Source organism: Fulmarus glacialis, unplaced genomic scaffold, assembly GCF_000690835.1.
Source record: "Fulmarus glacialis isolate BGI_N327 unplaced genomic scaffold, ASM69083v1 scaffold31280, whole genome shotgun sequence".
Lineage (NCBI taxonomy): Eukaryota > Metazoa > Chordata > Aves > Procellariiformes > Procellariidae > Fulmarus > Fulmarus glacialis.
The window spans coordinates 43,013-68,685 of NW_009190114.1; the positions used below are offsets into that span (position 1 = coordinate 43,013).

The following is a 25,673-nucleotide window of genomic DNA, read 5'->3' on the forward strand; positions in this document are numbered from 1 at the left end:
CAGCCAGTCCTCCTTGATCAGGAAAAACCCAAACTGCATTGCCCAGGAAGAAACCCAGAAAACATACTGCCTAATAAGAGAGGAAACTTTGGATATCTATTATAGCCACTTCTTTCAAAACTCCTGGTACATCAGACTTCCTTCAGTATTCTTGTATAGGTTTGGCAGCAGTAATATTAAGACTAAATAAAATGTCTTAGGCCCTAGAAATTACATGCAAGAAAACAATCTCATTTACTTCAGTCAGATGCAGGGAAGCAAGGGGCGGGGGGGGAAGGATGTAGGGGCAGCTCCCAAATTCCTTCTGTAAAACAGGTATCCCTCTCACACTTCTCCAAAATGCATACAAACACAGCAATAACAGTTAGCCTTTACATTATGTTTAACAAGATTAAAGTTTAGATTCTCGCATGTGTTCATTTACCTGAATTATCTGAAACACTTTTAAAAGGTTATTTTGAAAAAGGAATGAATTAATAAGGTAATACTCCAGTCTTAAAAATCCAGTCAACATTAAAATTTGGTATCTAATTCAGTAATATATATATGACCAGACCATAATTTATTATTCATTTATACATTTTAATGTCACATTTTAGAGTTCATGTCAAATTTGTTACTGACTGCAGTTGGATACGGTTTGCATTCTCGCTTTATAAGATTTCATTTGTATACAGATAGTTATAACAAAGTAGTCTTGTTTAGGATTGTTGACAAATGGGCATGCTAATGAGGTTTCAAAATCTGTATGTATATATTCACTATCTGCCTGATTTCAGTTAAAACATCCTTATCTATAACATTACGGAATATTAATGTGGCAGGTAGGCGTGCACAATGTTTCAAAGAAATGTTTTAACTACGTAACAAATAAGCACAAAAAAATACATGCTTCATACTATAAATGAAAAAAATTGAGTTGGTACACCACATTATACAAAGGCATGTTACAATTCAGATATATGACTTATATTTTTCACATATCTAGTGATAAGATACTGAGTTAAGGGGCTTTTCCTTCTTTCAATGCAGTTTTGGGGTGGAGAGCATTAGAAAAAAAATGCTAATTTCATTAAAAAAAAATGTTGCTGCTGAATCAAAAAGTTAACTCACCTCACTGCACTCAGTTTTGTATGGAATTCCCAAAAGTGTATACTACATTTGTATATATGCTGCAATACTCAGGCATAATGGGATAAGTGAAGGAGGCGTCTCAGCCTTAAAGCTACATTCACTTGCTTATGCGGATTAAGTCAGATTCTTAACGCAGTTGTATTTTAGCTCAGTAAACCAGCTTTTTTTTTTTCTTAATTAGGTTATGTAATACCTCAGATTCAAAAGAGTTAAAGCTAACATCAAGAGCTCTAATCTTTAAGAATGACAAAAAGTAATGAAGGTAAAAGATTATGCTAACAAGCAATCAAAATCACATAAAGAGTGGAGAGGAGAAAAGCTGATCTAAGCATGCATCAGTTCAAATAGTCACCAAACCATTTTTTTAAGAGTTTAAAAATAAGTAATTGCCAATCATATATTATTAACTCCATCCCAGATTTAAAGACTTTCAAGTTTTTCTGATTGTTATTACCTGAATAACACTGCATAGACTGAGAAGTCACATGAATAAGCATCTTGCTTTTCCTTTCTTTTCAACACTCAAATACAGAAAAAGCACAGACTGAGAAAACAATTACCACAGAACATTACCAAAACCGAACATTTTATGCAACAGTACTCACTCTGTTAAAACGTTTGGCTTGAAACAAATGCCCATTCACTCGGTACAGCTTCCTCCATCTTCTGGCTCCACGTCGGTAGATTGATTCTAAGAAAGAAATTAAAAAGGTGTAAAGAAGCAGCATGGTAGCACGGCAATACTAGACACACTATGTTAAGCAAGTTGTGACTTAAAACAATCTTGCTTTTCTAAATATCAACGCACAGCTAAAATCCCTGCTGATTTTTTTTTTTTTAAAGGCAGCCGTAAATGACAGCTTCTGCAGGATGTGCTTTCACCACTGCCTCTCCCTTTTCTCTCTCCCTGTCTTTTTCCTCACATGATCATAATCTTGTTACAGTTCCTTGGCTGCTTGCTGTTCAAGCTCAGGTGAGAGGGACAGATAACTGTTAAAGAAACAGCTTCCTCTGGTAGAATCACAATGCTGATCTCACCACGTCACCTTCATATGTAAACATGTAAAGGATGTTCGGTGCTAATAATGCTTTAGATAGGCAATATTAAAGATGTTACAAGTCTTGAGAGTTACATTATTTGACCTTGTTTTTATTTTGCCATTAAACATTACCAAAATATTTCTTCTGTTAGGGAAACAGTTAAAGTGCAGGTCTGCAATTATTTCTAATATATTCTAAACATAACAACAAGAAATCATTTAATCTGTTTAAGCCAGACTTTCCAATAGGCCATACAAGACAGCACCTAGCATCTACTCCAAATTACTTTAGTTGTCACTTTTCACATACATATGTGCAATTTTTGTGTGACTAGCTAATTAGAGAATTTGATATTTAATACTAAGTGTTGAAAAATGTGTTGTGCAACACTGGTCCTATTTAGAGCAGCACACAGCTGTAACGGTGACACAGCCAACCCCTGCCACATAACCAGGATCATGAGCTTTCCATAGCAGGCAATACAAGCGGTACTGGGTGGAGTGGGGAGTACAGGGGGAAAAGTTAAGCATAACGGGGGTGAGTTAAGCAAAAGATTCAGCAGTAAAGTTAAAACTGACAATATACTCCTGCTATTAGGAGGCTCAAAAATTTTAAAAAGTTAGATTTGGCAAGATATTCATTGTTGAATAATTAGTTCTAATTATACCTACTCAGAGATTCAAATTCAGGAGTTCTCAAAGTTTACTGTAATATTTAAAGTTAACAAGCATATTTTAGACAGTAAGACAAGTCTGATACATCCCCTTAAATATTTCCAGGAAAAGTATTTTACAGTGTTTTTATGGGTGTTATAACATCCTCTTACTTGAAAAAGAAATGTGAAAAACTAGAATAATTCTTATTTCAATTCCATTATTTTAAAGCTATCTTCAGCAACATGATGAGTAAGATTTTCAATACAAAGTTTTAACTGTATACCTTTTTAAAAAAAAATTATTTATACTAGTTATAATGCAAGTTAACACAGTTGGCAGCTTGTACAAAATATATTTCATCTACTTCAAACAGAAAAATTACCAAGTACAGCAGTTTCATAGGGAATGGAGAACTAAACAGCATAGGAAGTATAAATAACTCCATCTGAGAAGACAACATTAAAATATACACTTTTATGATATCTTGTCAGTGGCTACATATATGCTATATTTGGTACCCAGGTACACTGGTTCTGCCAACCAAAACAACTCAGTTTCATAATACGCAATTGTATTGGCCAATATGAAGTGACCCTTGCTTCTTCCCTGTCACCTTACCTGGGCCTGTCATATTGCTTTCTTTTAGAAAGCAGTGTTTTTCTCTTTTAGAAAAGCTGCAACTTCTCCATAAGAATCTCAGTCAGGAAGGGGAGGAGGGTTGTGTTGGGTGTTTTGTTTGTTTTTAAACTGAGATTCCAATATTATGTTATCTGTTAAAGCTGTCCTTTAATCAGTATAATACAAGTGAAATGATCATCAGCAAAGAATATTTAATATAAAAACTCTGATAGACTTGATTGATAAATATTGCTACATTCTGACAAGGTATTAAACTGTAAGTTTATAGTCCTCAGAAGTTAATGCAAAACCACCTTAAGTTTTCATCTTTAATGTTTCTTTCAAGTTTTAAACAGTTAAGTTTTAAATAGCCACACCTTATCAGAGATGAAGTCTTTTTTTTTTTTTTTAATTAAAAAACCCAAACATTTTCACTATCAAAAGATAATGCAATAGTAAATAGTTTCTTCGTTGAAAAATCATTTTAACTTAATATTGCGCAAGCCAAAATCACAGGCTACTGAAACACAATGTGTGAACACTGATTGTAATACTGGGTCTGATTTTCGATCCTCTATTTTTGTCTTTCAAAAGCAAGGCCTGTAGAAGTACTGAAGTTTCTGTGACTCCACAAATCTACAGTGCCAAATCTGCAAAGATTCATGTTACTCTATTTGCATGTGCAAATGTTTACTTTGCAAGCATTTGAAACAGACATTGCACTATTAAATGAATTGTTAACAATTTGGGGAAGAAAAAAACTTCTCAAAGAAGCTGAAAGACTGCATGCCATAGAAGTGGCAAAGATACAGTTACTAGAATAGAGATGTATCACTTGATATGTTTATTTGACTCAAATAGCTCTTCAAAATCTGCCAAATATAAACTTTACAGCAAACAAAAAACCCCTGCTTTTCCTAAGTGCAACGAAAATTTAAATGAGAACCTATTGCAAAACTATTGCAAAGTTTTTGCCTAAAAATATGCTCAAACAGAAACATCAATGAAAAACTGTTCCACCATTTGTAGGATGACTTTTCACCAAGAGAAAAAAAAACTTCACAAGGATTTTTTCCAAAATAGCTAATTGATTCATTAGACAAAGCACCATATGGAGGCAACCTAATACATCTGTGTTCTGCACATTAACTTATCACTGACATGAGGAATATTAAGTGAATGATAAGTTAACGAGCAGCTTGTGCTGATGAAATCTGTAAATAAAGGAGCAAGTCACTTCCCTAATTAATGATAAATATTAAATCAAAGTCAGGGTTTTCTATCATACACTTGGGAGGCAACAGTCTTAACAAAAACTGAACTTAATATAGCGTAGCTTCAAAAAGTAGGAACCCCTACAATTTACCGCTATGACTGCCACTGATTCAGTGCAGGGTCTAAGGCAAATCAATTCCTATTCCCCGACTCTAAAAGGGACCAAGGTAAAAAATGAGAAAACAGAGATCATTGTAAGACACGCCTTTGTATCACAAGTTCTATTATTATTATTATTATTACACAGCAAGATTAAGTTTACATGATGGAATAATATGTTCTTAGTACTATCAATAATAGTATTCATTTTTGCAATCCGTAATCAGTCAGTGGCACAAAGTCTAGTTGGAGTCCAGTGGCTATTGCTGTACCCGAGGGGACAACACTGGCTCCAATCCTGTCCAACATCCTCATTAGTGATCTGGATGGGGCAGCGCATACCCTCAGCAGGTTCGCTGACAATACAAAACTGGGAGGAGTGGCTGATACACCACACAGTTGTGCTGCCAGAGAGACCTCAACCTCTGGAGAACCGAGCACGCAGGAACCTCACGAAGTTCAAAGGGAAACGCAAAGTGCTGCACGCAGGGAGAAATAACCCCATGCACCAGCGTATGCTAGGGGCCGACCAGCTGGAAAGCAGCTTTGAAGAAAAGGACCTGGTGGGCCTGGTGGGCACAAAGTTGAACACGAGCCAGCAAAGGCAGCTGTCTGTGTCCTGGGCTGCCTTAGGAGGAGCATTGCCAGCAGGTCAAGGGATGTGATCCTTCCCCTCTACTCAGCACTGGTGAGGCCACATCTGGAGTGCTGTGTCCAGTTGTGGGCTCCCCAGTACAAGAGAGGCATGGCGCTACTGGAGAGAGTCCAGAGAAGGGCCACGAAGATGGTCAAGGGACTGGAGCATCTCTCACATGAGGGAAGGCTGAGAGAGCTGGGACTTTTAGTCTAGAGAAGAGAAGGCTCAGAGACATCTCATCAATGTATACAAATACCTGAAGGGAAGGTATAATTGAGACCCAGTCAGACTGTTTTCAGTGGTGCCCAGTGACAGGACAAAAGGCAATGGGCACAAACTGAAACACAGGAGGTTCCATCTGAACATCAGGAAACATTTCTTCACAGTGAGGGTGACTGAGCACTGGGGCAGGTTGCCCAGAGAGGCTGTAGAGATATTCAAAAGCCATCTGGACATGATTCTGGGCAACCTGCTTAGAATAATCTACAGAACTGGACTAAAATGTGTATTCTATGTATTTAGTAATGCACTCATGAAAGAGGAAATCCTCCCTAAAAATTCAGTTAAGGATAATGGCAGATTATAAAAAGGAGTTTGGGTTTTTAATATCATTATTTTGAAGTGTTATCAGCTTCAAAAACCCTAACTAGAGCCACACTACACCAAAGAAACCATGCTGAATAATAAACAGATTCTTAAAATGGCAGTAAGTATATATCTTGAAATAAGAAACAAACGATTTATTGTCAGTGTTCTGTGTGATGCGTGAACAAAGCTCTAATCTTAGTATGCATTTCACCCCTACACTTCATATGGGAAAAGGATACTTTGGAACCTGAAACAAAATGTTTTGGTATGTGTTTCTACAACGTTTAGAATAAAACAAGTAAGGGATTCCGTGATTCTTGACAACCAAAAACTAAAACAAGTTTTTACAGCCATGATTGATCCCAGCCACCTAGAAAAAGGAATGCCATCACAAAAGCATGAGTATTAATTACTGTGTTTAATGAAAAGGGCTACTTTTTCATTTATTTTTACAGTACACATCAATTAACTCATTAAGGACTTCAAGTTAGCTGCTTGAAGGCTGAAGGACATATCATACCCCTAATTAAACAAAGTAATCTTTCCTCTCTGATGGATATTAAAGACAAGCCTTTGCCTAACAAAAAAAATAATTTTTTTGAATATTCATTTTGTATGTGAACAAGTTTAGAGGAAAACTCAAAAGATATTTTAAGCTGCTAACAAGGCTAACAAATTTTTATTCGGGAACACAAATATATATTCTAATTACAATGAATGTACTGAACTTTATCTGGAAAACTGGAGAAAAAGAGATTGTTTTTCAAGTTAAGATTACAAGGGAAATAAAAACACTCAAACTGAATGCCTGAAAAAAAATTAACCAGCTGTCTCTACGCAAAAAGCAGTGTGAAACAACTGACTGTTGCTGTTGTGCAATTCTTCCCTCTGTTGTCAAGCTGTGCAACTACATCAACTAACAGTAATGCACAATGAACCTTGTAAATATATTTAATATTGTTTTTTCAAAGACATTCTCTAGGATTGGTTTTTTTTTCATCCTTTAAAAAATACTGCAGAAGAAAACTTAAGTAAAAAATTAAATGCACAAAAAAAATTAACTGTGGCTATAAATGGATGAGCAATTTGTTTGTTGTTCAGTGTTCATTCCAAATTAACTCATCTACAGAAGATACTCTCCGAATTCAATAATGACCTCCTCAGATCTTAGCAGAAAGGATGTGGACCTTGCCTTTGAAAATGTAACTTGGTAAAGCAGGGAGATATAGAAGAAAGCACAATTGTTTTTCAAAAGACAACACACTTCCCCAGCACTGGTGAAGAAAAACAATTTAAAAGACACGCCCAACCTGCCCCCCAAGCCCAAAATACTATTTTTCTATCTGAAAGTTTAGAAAAGCTTGTATTTTCCAGAATATGGAAAAGAATTCACCAGTTGTCTGAAAAGTGTGGTTTACACTAATGAATGGCAGTAAGATGGCCACAAAAAAATTATTTCCTCTGCATTTGGATTTACAAATGCAATTCCAAAGTCTGCTTTTATGTGATCAAACTATAATGAAATCTTTTACTATACTAAGCACAGAGATAATTTGCTATTCCTGCAAATCACTTCTCAAAGATTAATGCAACTTGTTTACAGGCCAATTACATTGCCTGCCAGCTGGACAGCACGAGAATGCCCAGTTTTTGTTTTGTTCTTTTAATGTTTTTGCTGAGCAGACAAGTGAGCATTCTTTCAAAACCAACTCATGAATTACAAGTAGAAAATTGATATTGGTATTTCAGATCGACTCTGAATTAGATAAAAAGATAACATATAAAAGCAAATTCTAAAGAACTTTGATAGTGTGTTGTTTCACTTATGTTTCACTATCTGCTACGGCGTTCAATGGAAACAATAAAACTGCTTTCTGAAGCATGTAACAGACATACATTGTATGGGATGTTAACTGGTTCTTTTTATCAATAAGCTGCTATGTACAATTGCCATTCCTTTTCAGAAGTTAGAAAAGGAAGAGAGTTTCCTTAACAATATATAGGTATTAAGTGCTTTCACCTCTTGCAGTTATTAAAATGGTCAGAAGATAGCATTTTATTTTTTATTTAATTTAAAACTGATTAGCAGTTGGGGAACTGTATCCCCATTCTTTTCTTTTTCAACAGACACTAAAATTAACTACAAAGTCAGATCAACCTCTACAGGGAAAAAAACACCAAGCACAATTAAGACAGCAATAATAACAAAGGAAGTGTACTACATGTAGCATCAGCAGAGAACCAACAAGGAAATAAAACTGTATCTCACAGAACAGTAATATTTACCCAGCATTTATGGCAACGCAACTAGAATACTGTTGGAATATCTTATTCCCCACTGACTTAGAACAGGGTCAACTGACTCCCACTTCAGGACTGCTAGGTGGAAAACCTGTCCTCCATATACACTGTTTTCTCATGCATGATCTCTTGGTTGCTCATATTCGTATCCTTCTGTTAAAATGGCTCCATGCCATTGCAAGATGGTAAGTCACATTTACAAAGACAATGCCATCCAATAAAAACAGAGCTAACATCTCATTTTGAAAAAGTCTCTGCTGCACTGGTGCTGTATGCCCCTTTAGATCAATCACACCTGTTAATGCTTTACGCTCTTTCTTGGTCTCCAAGTTAAAAAGCTTATTACAAATGGCAATTAGAAAATCTGGATTGCCTTGTCATTAAAAATACTGATTCCATTCAAAATACATGAGAAAATTAAGAAACAAAGATCTAAAAACTATTTTTAAAAATACAGGCTTTCACTTACAAACAAAAAAACATACCACCACCTTATATTGACAGAAATACAAGAAATAAAATGTTTAGACAATAGTTAAGTTGTACTTCAAAGTTCCCTTTACTTGTGATCAACAGAGGGACTGTTGAGGGAGGGAAAAATATCGTAGATGAGGCCTCAGACATGCACCTCAGAGGCACACGGAGTGGAAGACAGCGATGCATCCTACCAGAATAACAAGCAAGATAGTTACTTTAGCTATCAAACGAACAGGAGACATCCAAGGATTTGACTTAATATCTCTTGAGCAAAAGAAAAGAACTAACTGCTACTTTAAAAGAGGTATCTAAACATTTAGTAGCAAACAGTTTACAGAAGTATTTCTTGAAAATTGTAATGGAAGCATAACCCTCCAACAATCATGGTAAACAAATGCATTACATAACTTGGCATGTTTCTGTCAACCAAAAAATAAATGAAAGCCTTAAAAAAAAAATCTCATAAGATATAGCAAAATCCACATTTTTAATTGACCCAGATTGCCTTAACATCAAGTATAAGAACTCCAATTGTTTTGGTTAGGCTGCTGAGTGCTTTAAGTCCCATGGCTAAAGTGGCCATCTGTTCAGCTTGCATACAAGTTGGGCAATGCACAGGAACAGTTAGTTATAACTTGAACCTCATGCAAAACTGAACATCACCTTCCGCCAAGAAAGATCGCACAATTTAATATATCTACATTACATTCAACAATTTATTTCTTTTCATTAAAGACTGCTGTGCATGTAAGAGTTGAACAGTTGAATACACTTGCAATGTTATGAAGATGGATAAACCTGATATTAAACTAGGCTAAGAGTAGGATTCTCCCAGTCACCTGGTGGAGAAATTGTAGCAAGTTTGGGTGATCCACTTACTTCCATACTGAATTCTAGAACACCAACTGTGAAGTCAATCACAGAATTTGAATTCTCTTTTTACTTGTGAGACTAACCATTTATTAACCAATCACTAAGAACTGTTAAGAATATGACTCAGTGACTAACAGCTCAGAGTTTACTCATATATTATTATCTAGTCAAAGCAAAAGTGTTTATCAGCTAAGTGAAAACAAATTTGGTATTCATGCATCAAGACAGTTGTTTGCTGAAAAGTGTTGATTTGTTTTAAGTATACATGATACGTTGACCTATATACAGGGTCTACAGAAGTTTTTGTAATCTTTCGAGCATACACTAATGAACTTAGATCTTCATTTTCTTTGGAAGGAGGGTAATTATTTTGGAACTAATTGCCAAAGTATGATAGCATTACAGCACAAAATAATAGGAGAGAGCATTATTTTTAAGTTCTTCTTAACTAAAACCCCCAAGAATTTAAGAAGGCAGATACATAGGAAAAATAGTATCATTTAAAATATTTTGAAGTGGCTGAAGGTATTTATGCTTTCAGTGTTCAAAAGACACTTCATTGCTTCATAAGGCTTTTTCTTACTCCTTGTTGAAGAAGTAACTCAGAACTCAAATACATTTTTCTATGCAAGGGTCATGGCTTTTCTATAGAGATCCTAATTTTGCAATCCAAGACCAGAATTTTATGATTTTATGTGAAATTTATCAGCCGTACTTGAAAATAACATAGCAAAGCACACAAAGTATTACTCAAGAAATGCTCACTATATTCAGTTACTGGATGCTACTCCAGAAGTGAAGATGTCCTGATTACGAGGATCTCTGTGCATGTCAGTGATCACGTCTGTTGTATGTCCTTCTCAGCGTCTCTTGCTGACATGTATGAATTTTGTAAGACTGTCCCAAACACAGGATAAAATAATGCTGTATTTGTTGCCCTAATTTAGAAGAACATCTTATGAAAAGGGACAGAAGACAACTGGTGGTAGATCCATATTTCTGAAGGTGATTATCATTTTTGTTTAGGAAAAAAAAAGTTCAAATTTTCCCATCTCTAACTTGGCTTTCTATGCAACTTTACACCCTTTCATGATGTGTAGTTGGCTCCTCTGTTTACAAAACCACAGTGGTTACATACACCACAACACCAAGCTCGCATTGCATTGTTAATAAAAGTCCAAAAGGCTTCTTTTGATGACTGCATCATATATTCTCCCAAAATAAAAACCACTTTAATTAAAAGATTTACTACAATGAAAACTGAACTTAATGTTCTATTAACATGAATTAAGATCTGCATTAAAACGTTTTTTAATCAAGCTGAAAGAGTACTGAACCAATATTTATTTAAATTATTTAATTCTTTAATTTACCTAACTTAGTACTGAAGTAGATCAAAATTAAGTTCTGAATATTTAAGCAATGTGTAGCAAAATTACTTCAGCAGAAGATGAAGCATTTCTTTAGTATTAAACTCCATTTATGCAACAGAGACCCATGAGCAGTATTCTACTTACCTGAACTAATAGAACTGGCACCTTCATTTAGGTATATTTTTATCCACATATTACTCATTTTTCACCTTTAAAATTTTACAGTTTCAACTAAACCTTTATAATTTGTATCTAGAAAGCACTTAATGCAACAAAGACCAGATTACTGAAGCAGAACCATCTTTTCTAGTCTACATCTGCATCCACTTTGCAGGCCACTTTTTTTTTTAAATAAACTTTATGTCTTAGTATATACATGAAGCACTACTTTATCATAAATAAAAGCCTGGTAACAGAAAGCCTCTGTCTTCTATACAATCTGGAATTACTGAAGAAGGCAAACAAAGAAGTGAGGAGCAACCCAATTAAGTTTCCTGCAGGAATCTGGTTCTACTTTATGTTATCAGTAGCCTGCATGATTTAAAACTTGCTGGGGAATCTTAATCTAGATTTGACACCACACATTTTCTAGAGAAAGTTAATCCTTTGAGTACACATGATTCACATCTATTGATAGTTGAAAGGGGTGAGAATTCCAGTTCTTTTTGTGACTGAGCTAGACAGCAATCAGAAGGAACTAAATCCAGTTTGTTGAAAAGTGACCAGTTAAAACTTGGTCAGACCAAATTTTCACTTAGTCTCTTTTTTTTTTTTTATCTTAAATGGCAAGCTATAACATGTCTATCGAAAGAGTCAGAGGAAAACCAGGAACTCTTGCATGGCTAAGGTGGGAAACAGCACTGACCATACCAGGAACTCCTACTGCCTGGCCAACATGGGGAATGAGAGCGGGGATAATCTGTCATCCCCTGACACCCTTATCCAAGTCATAGCTTGAGAGGAATGGTACCATTGTTACTGGAATCTTGAGAATTCTACTCACTACCACCTCGGACTATGGCCAGCGTGCAAGTTCACAGATTACTAAAGCCAATCATCTTGCAAACCCATAAACAGCGGTCCTAAGTGAGATCCTTTGAGCTGTCCTGGACCGCAGCGGGCTGCAACCAACATCTCCCTCTGAATGGAACGCCACTCAGAGATCGCAAACTCTCGAGTTTGCGATATTTGGAGGACCGTCACTGACTGACGATGGGACCTGGGCTGAAACACTCCTTGAGGCTCAACCCCTTGCCCGTTGAGAAATGCCAAGACATTTGACATGAATATTTCACTGGACTTGTGGGGAATTTTTAACAGGTATACCTTTTGTACATTTACATGTGTATATATATTTTAACAGGCTTTTGTACATTTACATGTGTATATATATATTTTTGTCTCTGTGTGTGTGAATTGATTTAGGTAACCAATAATACATATAATCTGTAATTAAGTCACTGTTGTGATTGTAGTAAATTCTGTTAACTCACTTTGTAAACATTAAGTTAGTCAGTGATTAAGTGTTGCTAAAATCTTGTGGTCCATCTTAAAACTGTGAATGAACCTTAGACTGCTGCTAGACATATATAATCCCTTAGACAGAAACTGTTGACCAAATCTGGGACTAGGAGTGGATCCAGCCACACCTAAGATCCATGAGGAGTTTAGAAAGCAAGGGGGTCTACTCTAAATCTCATGACTCAACGGGAGGGTCTCCTTACTTTTTTGTATTAGACATAAACTGTTGTCCAAGTCTGAGACTAAGATTGGACCTAGCCGCACCCAAGCTCCCTCAGGAGTTTAGAAAGCAAGAGGGTCTTCTCTGAACCTTGTGACTCAACGGAGGGTCTCCTTTGCCTTTTTTCATCCTCAGTCTCTGTATAAATCATTCCATCTCAATTCTAACTCGAGTTTCCTTTGTATGCTTCATCCATGTAGTAAGTGATAGAGCGAACTTTGCCATCGAACTCTGTTAAGTCGCAGTTTTATAAATTTCTATTAAAATCACCTTTTGCCAATACCTTTGACGGTGATTCTTTAAGCAGCCTCTAAACCACTCATTCGCGACACCTAGAAAACGTTTTAGACGACTTCATTTTAAGAGCCCCACTTCTTGTCCTGTAGGAAATGGTTAACTAATTTCACTTAATTCATGCCATACATTATTTTTAAATTAATTGTATCATATTTCATCAGTTGTCTTTTACCAAGTTGAACTCCTAGTCTTGTTCTCCTTGCATTGAAACCTTTCCATAGATTTGGCTGTGGCCCATCTTGTACACCTGATTTTCCCCTTATTTCATAGTTACCTGTACAATTCTATTTGCATTTCGAACTGCTATTGAAGATGAAGCTGATAATCACAGAACTACCAAGTTTCCAGAACCTGTGCTTAGAATGAAACTGAAATTAAAATTAGCTAAACTCCAACTTAAGCAATGCATTTACCATGGGCTGTTCATGCCTACTTCTCATGGAAAGCATGGAGTTCCTATTTTTTAGATTGTTACCATTTGTATTAAACTGATGTTATTTCTTAAGGTTATTTCCAGTGCATATCAAATTACTTGATTTGCCCTCAATTAGTAGGCATCAACACCTATTTGATTACATCATCACTAAAAATGCAAAACTGTTCAAAAAATCCACCAGCTATTAAAAATGGATTTAACATTTATTTCAAATTCATACAGCTTTTATAAGGTGGCCTTCACGATGCCCTTGAAGCCATTATTTGGTTCCTACAGTCTCAGTGTTAGAACACATTTTCTGAGTCAAGCTGTTTTCCTTCACAGCATGGTTTCATTACTCCAGCTTATGATCCACTCTGAAACAGTTCCATTTCCCTTCCCAATGTTTACATTATTCCAGTATTGGAACGACAGAAACTCAGTTTAGGCGTACTTTATCTTACCTAGGAAATCAGACTCTTGAGCGTATTTCTCTGAATTCTTTCCAACTTAATCAGTCATCTCCTAATATTATACCCAGAAAAGTATGCAATACCTCAGTACGTCAGAGGACACTGTTACCTTGCAGCAGGACTAACTCTCCAGATCTATCGCTTTTCAGGCCGACAGGTTTGACACATCTGTACCTCACAGTACCTTATTCTGCTTCGTATTAGGAGGAAAGCAAGCTGAAATTAAGTGCACACGATGTCCATTCTTATTATGTCACAATTTAGTTTTATTTATTGAACGATAAAAACTGAGCACAATTCACAGAACTCAATCTCAGAGATCCTCCCATTTGTACTTCTACTCCTTCTAAACTAAACTTCCTCATACACTATATGGATATAGCATTTATACATTTCATAAGTATAACATAAGAAGTAGAGTTTGCAGCAATATAAAGTATGATTAAACTTATAATTATTTAGTGACAGTAGCTAAATAAAAAAAAATCTGAGTAGTTTCTGGAGTTACTCATCATACCTGTTATATTCTGGATTCAATTATTATACATGAATTCTAATAGTGCACTGAGTAAGTCTTCCAGCTTAGTTAATTATTTTATGATGCAGAGAATTGTTTCCCAAGAAAGCAACCTTCCGTCCTAGAGCTTCTCATCCTTATGGGAAAAAAAACTGTGTATGATACAGTCTTATGTACCCGCCCTTTCATTTGGTCTGTTAATGGAAAGCTATACTGTTTTAACATGTTAAAGAAGGCATGTTTAAATCTTTCAAATTAATGATGGTATTTATCTTTCAGCTTTTGGAAGTGGGCTTTCAACTCACCCCACAGAGGAAAGGAAGATAATTATACCAGATCTGCAAACTTTACACACTGCTTCCCACCTAAAAACGTTTTGATTTCTACTGTGCTCTCTATTATCTGTGTATAATATGAGATCTGCTCTGTAAAATCATTTTATGATAGCTATTACTTCTAACAAATTTAAAGTAACATTGAGATAGCTTGTAGTGCTATTGTTAAAAACAATGCTCGCACCTTGAAATTAATGGATCAGTTCCAATCCCAGACCTATTGTTTCAGGCTCTACAGTATCAGTTTTATCACTGCCTGCCTGAGGTTTTCCTTTCTTTGCAATCCCTATGGGTAAAAATAGTTTTTAGCAGAGTTGACAATCTAAAGAACAGGGAATCCTGCGCCAGTCACAGGGCATCTGTACCTGCTTTACTGAAGAACGCAGTAGATGATAACCTAAATTACTGGAAGCAGCATATAAGAGCATTATTATTATTAGAATGAGCATGTTATCGTAAAAGTAAAGAGGACCATACTAAAATCTTTTGCCTTCAAATAGTTTCTGGTTTCCTTTTAAATATTTCCCCAGCTAATAATTCAAGGACAAGCACTTACAGATGCAGAAGAATTAGTAATGGAACTTCAGAATTACAAATGAGGTGCTTTCTAGTCAGTACTGAGAACCTCAGTTTTTCATTTTTCCACTGCCCAAGTCACTACCTTCCCCCTGTGGTTTAAGGACAGAACTGCACAGTCTGTTCAACATAACTCTTGCACTGACAGTGATGATTGGGACTCTCACATGCCTCTTCTGAAAACCACCCTTTCAGCATGCCTGAAGTTAGCCGCTTTTTGCTTTTTTACTTCAGGAGATTTATTTACCACCCAGACAGCAAGTCTTCAGTGGCTAGCCAACTGCTACCACTACTTAGTCTTACAAGGCTTCACTTCTGAAGTACTCTCCATTTCAAATTAGCAACACCTGAAATCTCTCACAAAATCTTTTTTCTCACACAGCAACTCAAAAATCCAAGAGATAAATGTTGAAGAGCCCATTTATCCGCCCTGCAGGCCTCTGTTGCTATTTCTGTGCCTCAGTTAAACATTAAAAACTAACTTGCATAGAGCAACTAATTTTAAAAAGTATTACACAGAATCCCAAGTATAATAATATATAATTAACCTTGACCATATAACTTAAGAGGTTACACATTAAATAGCTCTTTCAAGCTACTGAAACAGACAGGTCTAGCAAAGATTTAACAGGTTCACAGATGTCCACCAATTTGAACACATAACACAAAAAGCCTCATCATCTTCTTGCCAATTTAGTTACCCCAAATGCCTGTATATCAAAAGTGGATTTACCAACTTAAGAGAAGTATATAGATTGGAAGTATGAGAGAGAACACAGGGGGATGGAGCTAGACATTACATTCAAGAGAAGTTTTCTAAAACCAGGTGACATTTTTCCTGCATTTCCTACATTCCGAGCAATAGCTAAGGTGGGGGGGAGGGGAAGAGTGGAATAAAAAAACCCCACAACACAGGCTATTTGTTACGACACCTTAAAAACTAGCCCAAGCATTCCTTATTCCATTGTATTTTTAGTTTATAGTTTACAAATTGGTATACAAACATCTGCTAAGACATCCAGTACCTTAAAGGGAAGGTATACCCCACAATCAGATGTGTGCTTTATAATTTCACACTTCAGTTATCAAAAGGGAGGCCTAGATCTTTATTCTTCATTGGATGTTTCATAGCTAAGAAAAATGTTGAAATTATTTTAGAATTAAAAACATTAAATGATTATAAGCAAAATAGACCTTAACTATAATTCTGTTTTCAGTAACTTACCCTGTCTCATAATCTGTATGTATATTTTTCAAATATGCCAGGTATGAAAGAAACATGGTACACAGTTAAGAGAGGAAGAGATTTCAGGTATTCTTGAGAAACTATGACACAGCTATTTTCAATTCCTAAGCAACAATATATCTTCTATTAAAAATAGTACAATTTTCCCCTCTGCCAGTTCAACTACTAAAAACCAGGAGAGGGTTACTAGCAGTTTCAAAATTGCCTAATTATCCAGTGCAATCCAATCTACGTCTTCAGAATAGTCTCTATGGCCGCAATAGTTCCTTTCTTCATTGGGGGATGAAATTGGTTCACGTGCTCTGAATAACCTAATCACTGCTGCCAATACAGTAACAAATGAAGGGAAAAACCTGCCTTATGAGCTAGAAAAATATTTACAGGCCACACTACCGTAGCAAGAAGCCTTTTAGAGCTATTTTGTAGTATCAGGCAAAACATAAAGCAAAACCAAATATCGATACCTAAAATAAAATAGCTCACAACAATAATTAGGTTAGTAAGATACCTTTACTCAACCCTATGATGAAATTTTCAAGAAAGATGGGTTGGGAAAAAATGAAGTCCAAACACCTAATGCTAAAATACTGAGCAGATAAACAAAGAGCATAAGAGACATCCTCAACACAGTGTAATCATTACCATAAAAAAGGTAGCAAAATCAGCCAGAAATATTGGATAATAAAAACATCAGTTATACTAATGCCATAAGTACTTATACATTAAAATGTATTCATTCTCTTTTGTGAAATTATTTACAGGTTTCCTAGTCTCCATTCTTCTATTTAATGAAGTCAACAGCAAAAGAACCCTAAAATTAGTTAGCAGTAGCTACCGAAATCCAAGATGAATTTTAACATTAAATACACATATCTATTTGTTCAGATGTAAAAATGCAGAAGTGTACTAGCACAGTTTATTCTGACAATATTAGAAACTAAGTAAACCTTAATTCAAAACAAGTATTTCACAATCAAAAAACATCCATGTAAGACAATCCACTAAACACAAATCAACAAAAAGGCCTTAGAAAATGATGCTTCTAAATCATTAATCTTTACATCAGCAATCTTATAATAATAGGCCCTGAACACATACCGTCAGGGTTTTTTGGATACATTTCTTTCATTAATCGCCAATATTAGCAGCAGCATCACCACTCACTCTTCTGTTCTTTTCCTCCTAAAATACATTCCCCCAAGAGTCCTTTCAATGCAATTTTATCAGCATTTCTGAGAGGTCTCTCAGCCACATCCCTACGCACAAAAAAAGCATTTGTAACAATCTATGGCTGCAAAGGAGGGTGGCAGGCAAAGCAACTGTATCATAACCAAAATGCTTAGTTCTATTATCTACTGCACCACACGTACACACATACCGCATCAATGGCCTCAATTCATAACAGCAATCACAATGATGATACATAAAATCTATAGAAAAAGCATGCATTACTCACTAGGTTTTATTCTTTAGCTTCTTCAGCATGTAATTCTTTACGCTTTACAATGTAGTAGGTATGAAACGAAACATTTTCCCTTTATTCCACTGATGCCGCTGTTTGAATACCATTAGATACCAAGGACAATAGGCAGGATCAGCTCGAACATTAAGAGCAAATATTTAATGGAAGACTGGTTACCCCCGTCTCTCCCTTTCACATCTCTGCCTCATGTATCCAGGCACGGGTGGTACTGGCTCCCTTGAGAGGCTGTAGCTAGCAGCTGAGGCACAAACTAAAACATGGCATGGATGTCAAGGAGCTGATGTCACAAAAACAAGTATTTCTCTGATAAAACCGGCAATTCCATTAGGGAAGTCCTACGAATCGATAGAAATTGTTCGGCTGAACATGCTTTATTATACAATGCACTGCAGCACCAAGAGTGATAAATCAGATCAAGATCTGTCAGTGTAAATAAGCTGAGACTACAATAACTAAGTTATAAAACTGCCAATCAAATACCATGCTTTGTATCAGGAAGGCTATCACTTATGAGCACAGAAGAGAAACACACACCTAAACATTTCAGAAACAACCTTGTTTAATATCAATTCCAAAAGAATAACTAATCTACTAAAGTAAAAATATTTTTAAATACAAAAGACCAGCCTAAAAGTCTGCCATCTTTATCAGGAAACATTGTGATAAAGTATCCAAGGCTCCAGTCCAGCAGATGCTAGAAACGCCTGTGAGAGGTCACACTCAGTATCTAGAAAGAGATGCATGTTTCAGAAATCCTGCCACCTCACCCACATAGCAGCACTGCCATTCCAGTCTGTGAGGATGGGTTAACTGTCTTGCTGAAGGTAGAAGGTACTGTTTATACAACAGCAGCCATACATTTATAGTGGGAGCTGGGTCTGACGCAAAAAAAAAGAAAAAAAGTAAAAAGTGCAAAAATTCAGGAGCAAAAGGAATACAATACAAACTCAGATGCTGGAGACTGTGCAAATTCTATCTTGCAGACAGCATCGCATCAGTATAAGAAGGTACGTTCTTCAAGCACAAAAAGAACTTTTCTTAAGGAATGCAAATAGAATTGAAATATTGGTCACATGGTTTATTCCATTAATGGATTACATGCATTTATTTCAAGCTTTGCTGGCTAGTACCATCTCAAAACCATATCAATTTCACAAAGGTCCAGCACAGCTAGCAATTAGATTATCAGATTTCAACATAAATGCAAAACATTCAGTATGTATTTCTGCACTCTTCTTCCAAAGCATTATTGTTTTGAAGGAACTATAAAAACCCCCTACAATTCTACAGAAATTCACTGCAAAATACTTGCAATTCAGAAGATCACATACTATTAGAAATAGTCACTCCATGACCTAATATGAGCAAGTCTGAGCAATATATTTCAAATGAAATTGTTTAGCAATTCAGTAGTTTTGTTTAAAAATTCCATTTCAAACTGTCTGCAGTTCTGTAACAAACTAGAAGTCCACACTTAGAGACTGCTAACTTAAGTAGAGGCCCATTTTGGATAGAGCAACTAGTTAACTCTTTATTTGTCTCTGCAAATAACTTGAGGCAAACTCAAGCTACTCTATAGTGTAAGCATAATGCTCTAGAAAAGTGCATACGGAATATTCTCATTTTTAAAAAGGATTTCCTATGAATGTAGGTACAGTGATAAAGCCACATAAAATAAAACAAGAGTTTGAAACATACTGAATACTTTCTGAACAAAGGACAATATTTTAGTCCTGTCGAAATAAGTAATACTTTAAATAAACTATATCACCACTATCAATAACATTTCCATACAGTCTAAGTGCAATGCAGATGTTTTTTGTATGCCTTTAGCTAACAAGCAATAACACTAAATGCATTAGTTTATGCTAAATTAGCACCAATACTATTTAATAGGTCTGTTATAAAACAATTTGAAAATAGTTACAACTAGGCCACAATACCAGATTTCCATGCAGGCCCCATGGATGCAAAGAGGCAATACGCACTGAATTAATTCAATAAATTACGAGAAACCTGACCACAAATCACTTACCGAGCACATCCTACTAAACAGGCTTTTTAAACAATCAAAGTATGATTCAACGTGACCTGTAAAACCATGTAGGGAGAAATACCCTACAGACAGAATAACCAGGTCATCTGAGCCACACTAATCTATGTGCTTCTGTAGTTCATCTCATGGCTTGAAATAACTAAAACATCTAACAAATTAACACAAAAAACTTTTGTACTAAAGTATCTACACTTTTAATGAGATCATTAAATTGCAGTGAACTTTATTATGCCACATTATTTGCACAGACACCCCTTTAAGCAACCACTTTTTCTCTCTTCAGTTAGCTTACTTTTCTTTACAGTATTTCACATTAGTGTGCTTTGTGTTTTCACTAATAAGGGCAAATAATTCTACTTGGGACTAGCACCAGTCTAGGCTGGTACAATACGAGTATTTCCTCCTTCCCTCTTTAAACAGCTACAGGAATGGAAGCAGAGCTAGAGTCAGCTGGTTCTTTCAGTTCTTATATTGGGAAAGCAGAGTGGCACGGATGCCCATATGAGTTCATTCCCTACAATTTTCATCCAACAAGTTAGAAGCAAGATAGAAAAAGAAAACAAAATAGTTTTCAGCATGTTGTGCAATAGCCCTGAATATTGTAGTGATGCCAGACTTGGTTGTTCCATTCTTAGTTGCAGAATTAAGGGGGGGGAGGCACTCCAGAGTTAGAAATTTAAATAAAATCAACCATTCTGTCTTCAATGAAAAGACAGCTGTTTCACAGAACAGTCTGAAGACTTATGATGGAGTACTAACACTTAAATTTACCCTTGGCAAAATCTGCCCTGGTAGATTCTAAGATTACAAGCGTTCTAAGGCTAGCTAACCCCAGATCCATCACTTCCTCTTTTACTGTAATTCTCACAAAAGTCAAAGGCACACAAGACATTGAACTACCCAAACATCCTAAAGCATCATTACCAATATAATATTTGGGAAAAGTAACAAGATACAGGGAAAACCAAAACTTTTACCGTTGCTAACAACATTTTCTGTAGATACAGAGGTTCAATTTTTGCCTGCCAATACAAACCTGACACCTTTTCCAGGGAAGAGATTCAGTTTAGGACTTAACACCTTCTGTAACTCAGGTCCCAGAATAAAGCAGTGTTCCTTTTATACAATTCACATCAAGAACATATTTAAACCTACAGAACTAAGACCACTCTATCCAGAATGATCATGAAAATTGAGCCTGAAAATATTTTCCCATAGATATTTTCAACTTACTAAGCTAAACTGGAAAGTGGCAGCATAGTAAAACCTATACATTTTCAACATACAGTAAAATATAACTACACAGTCTTCACTTGAATTTTAACTCATGGACAAACAAGTATTGAAATTCAGTCTCATCTGCTTGCACATTGAGGAGAAGTGCTGTACATTATGTGATATAACAAGATGGACTGGTTGCCCATTTCTTTGTTGAAACTTCAACACAATTAGTAAGAAACCCACCGAGCTACTATTTTGATAGATACAAGAAAGTACACAGATAAGAACATTAAACAATGCATGCAAAAACTCAGATGTATGGAAAATAGTATACTGGAAACAGCTACACAAATGCATGCTTGGCTCATCCCAAAAATAAACTGGGTAGATCATGTAGATATCTTCTTTTTCATTCTGAAAAAAAATGAAGTTCCTCAAGGAAAATGATTTCTCTAACACTTCTAATCAGCGTAGAAAACAGTCTTTATTTTCTCTAATTGGCTGAACAAAGAGAGCAGATAACATTGCACTATTTTTATTTACTGTTTATTTACTCTTTTTTCTTTCTGTAAGGCAACTTTAATAACGTAGTCACAACATGAAAACTTGTCTGCTTTTTACATTTAACCTTTCATCTACTGTAGTTTAAATGTAAAAAATCGTATTTAAATCATAATAGTTTGGTATTTATTCCATCTCACTCCATCTTCGGAATTTCAGTAAACGTTCTCAATAGAGCACTTATTAGTATATCAGTATTATTTCTCCAATTAAAAATATTATTCACAACTATTGACCACTGCACTACACATTTTTAGCCAGTCTGCCAGTGTAGATCCTGATCAACTAAGTAGTCTTCTCCTAGTATACATTACTTGCTTTTATCAGCAATTAATTTTATCTGCTCTTGTACGTTCCAAAGAGAAGAGCAAAGGTCCTTCAACTCTTCATTTAGCTTTTACTCATACTAGTGTGACTAGCCAAGCATCGTCTGGCAACTCTGCTACCCAATTATTCACATTCCTTTCCTTAACATTTACAAAGATACTAACTAATGTACTGATGACATGCCTCCATAATGAAAAGTGACTATACAGCTACTTAATCCTTTTATCCCTGTGCGGTTTAAGTTATTGAAATATAGGTAAACCATATCAATCACCTATGCTTCCTCTGGAAGTTTATCTACCTTTCACAGGATTTTTTTAAGAGAATAATAACCTTTGTATAAAAAAACCAACAAAAAAACAAAAAACAAACCAAAAAACCCAAAACCAAACCCTGCTGTATCTCCCTCTTCTTCAGTACATCACTTCTTTTCCCTGCAAGTTAAGAAACCAAAAGAACCACAAAAGCAAAGGACCACATTCAAATATGCATCTAAAATCCTGACCTCTTTTCCTCCCAATATATCAGCTACTGGAAACCAGTGTTAATCCTTAATTAATTAATTTAATTTTATTAAACATAAAAACAGTACTACAATGTTGATTTATATAATTTCTCTGTTGATAAAATATCAAACATTTTACATTATATTAAGAAACCACGAAACAGATATACATGTACATTACACTAGCTTGTGAAAATCTTTCGATATGTTTCTTTTCCATGTGACTGAAAAAATTAAGCTAAAATTTGGTAACATTTTAGTACTCACTATCTTCTCCTGGACAAGGCATGCCGGGTTTCTCTGGAATACTTGGGAAAACTAAAACAAAAACATTAGATTTTTAAGTGAAATGATTCTCAGCAGTATTTTTTCCTTGATTCTTGAATGTATTTACACAAAGACAGTTTCTGGAAGCCTTTAAATAATTCTGCATGACAAATAACATAACCAAAGTTTGGGTCCATACTGGCAAGATCTTATACTTGACTACAGCATTAACAAATCTGTGCAGTTTAGAACTTGAAGCCCTCTCAAAGCCTACTGTATAGTTTCAGCTTTGGGCGCCACCTCAAAAGAACACTTCCTTCTTACAACGTCAAACTATAGGGCACCAGCTACATAAAGAACAATATTATTTGACAGGCAAAGGAGTTGTTCCAATCTCGCATTTAAGAAGCTGTTAGGATTATCAACAAATGCATACAGGTTCTTGAATTGTGTGATACCTACCATGAATAATCAGCCCTTCATCTCTGTTTTGACAATACAAACGGAAGGCTTCTTCCAGTTCCATCTGAGATGAGATGGTACATGGGTCACCTAACAAAAAAATAATACATAGGCAAATTTATGATTGAAGAATTAAGTGTAGAATTTCAATAGGTCAGTAAGAAATGTACCAGTCTCCAGGATTGCTTTTCGTTCAATCATTTGATATTAAGCTGGCATTTTGATCAAAGCCAAAATATATCAACGTAGTTTTTTCCCTTCTAATTTTATCAAAACTGAGTAGATAAAAATATACTATGTTGGTTTGCAAGGGGACAACAAAATACAAGAGTGAATAGATATGCTTAAAGATCTTTAACACACAGCAGAAAAAAGCTAGATCACTTCCTAGTAACCTGAAAATTTTAGTTTAATTCAAAATTAATTTACCCTTTGTTGAAAGGCCCATTATCTTACTACCTTAACTTCACTGACTGCGGAACCAAGATACGGTAACTTAGAAGTTACGAAGGTACACAGAGATTCTAGTTGAGTCTCTCTTGCTAGACTGACAGAAAAGCAATCTATGATTAAAAAGTGTAAAAAAAATAAGATACACAGATGAAAGTTACGGATGGGAAACAAATGTGCCAACACTGACGTACAGATATAATTAATGTAAAATTAATTCCTCTCTAAAAGTTTCAAATTTTCAGGGTTGGCTTGTATGCTTTGAGTAAAATAGGTTCACATTTTTTCTTTTAACTTAGTTTTAGAAATAGAAGGAAAGCAAACAGAAGGAAAAAAAATTATGAAACCTGCCTAGACACAAACAACCCTCTCTCTTTCAGAAAAAGATATATCAGGCCTTAGTTCCTATTAATTTGTCTTCTGTACTCACATTCTGTAGTAGCAGATTCAATAGCTTTCAAAAGTTCTCAAAAAGGCAACATGCCAGCTGCAATTCAAAGCATATTCTAAAGAGCCTAACTATTGAAATAGATAAAACAAAAACCCACACACCCCAAACTACAAGGTATCATTCAGAATGGAATTCACAGCGAAAAGAATAAAATAAATGGAGACACAAGCATTACCGCACCTTAAGGCCTGGGCTCAAGTACCATGCCTTATCCACACCTTATTACCATTTATGTGACATATACCATTAGTTTTATATTAAGAAAATATGCAGGAAAAAAGACAAGAGTACTCCAAAAATGTTATTAACTAGTAAGAGATGGAAGACTAAAAACTACCTGTGGGATGGATATTAGCCTTTAAGCAGTGAAAATAAAGAACTCCATTTCTCCGAAGGAGAGACAGCTCTAAGATGGCTCTTCTCAGCTAACAGAACGGACTTCAGTATGATTTGGAAGTAATGACATGACACATTGGTGATGTTCCATAAAAATCCCACTGAATTAATTTGTTGGTGCCAGAGACACAAAGCACTGGAAAAGCTTCTTGGGAGAACTGGAAGCTAAGCCAGAACACCCGTATTACTGAGATCTATGTTTCAGAAGATGTCCTTTCCAACGTATAAATCCTAATCAGTTTAAGTGAGGACATCTTTACTTAATGTTAAACACCTGAATTGGAAAATAATATGGGAATACCTCTCTGGTAGGCAGAAACACTGTTTTAACAGCCCATGACAACCTCTAAATCAGTGGTCTCCAAACTTTTTTGACAGCATACCCCATCATTAAAATTTTTAAAGCATAAACCCCCAATATGTGTATTTATAAATTATGTATATTATAAAAACATACACAAAGATAGAAATTCTAAAAGGATGAGATAAAAATTTAAAAATTAAAGTTTTTTTTTAATGGCACCAAAAAACTTACCTCTCAAAATACTAAAAATTAATTGAAAATATTTTTAGTGAGAGCTATGTGATTGAACATGCTTCATGACTTTTCAAAGTCTTGGTTTAACATTTTATGATGTAATGATTCAAAGATCTGGTTCTAAGCTCAGTTTATTTCAATACTTGGTTTTAATGGTGTCATAGCTAAAAAAAAGATACCTCACAAAGATATGTAGATCCAAATGAAAGAAGTGCATCATTGGCTGCGCTTACTAAATCACAATACCTATTCTTCAATCCCATCCACCATTTATGCAGAGGTTT

General features: G+C 35.5%; 1 protein-coding gene across 2 annotated transcripts in view; it reads right to left on the reverse strand.

Moving 5' to 3' along the window:
- The window catches only part of PRKCZ (protein kinase C, zeta), a 70,401-nt gene that overhangs the window by 35,008 nt on the left and 9,720 nt on the right, over positions 1–25,673 (reverse strand). For both annotated transcript variants that reach the window (XM_009584588.1, XM_009584580.1), the window contains exons 3-5: positions 23,555–23,644; positions 23,093–23,143; positions 1,740–1,825 (exon numbers count right to left, since the gene is read on the reverse strand). In XM_009584588.1, the coding sequence (XP_009582883.1) occupies positions 1,740–1,825; positions 23,093–23,143; positions 23,555–23,644 (227 nt within the window). The remainder of the gene's footprint in view (positions 1–1,739; positions 1,826–23,092; positions 23,144–23,554; positions 23,645–25,673) is intronic.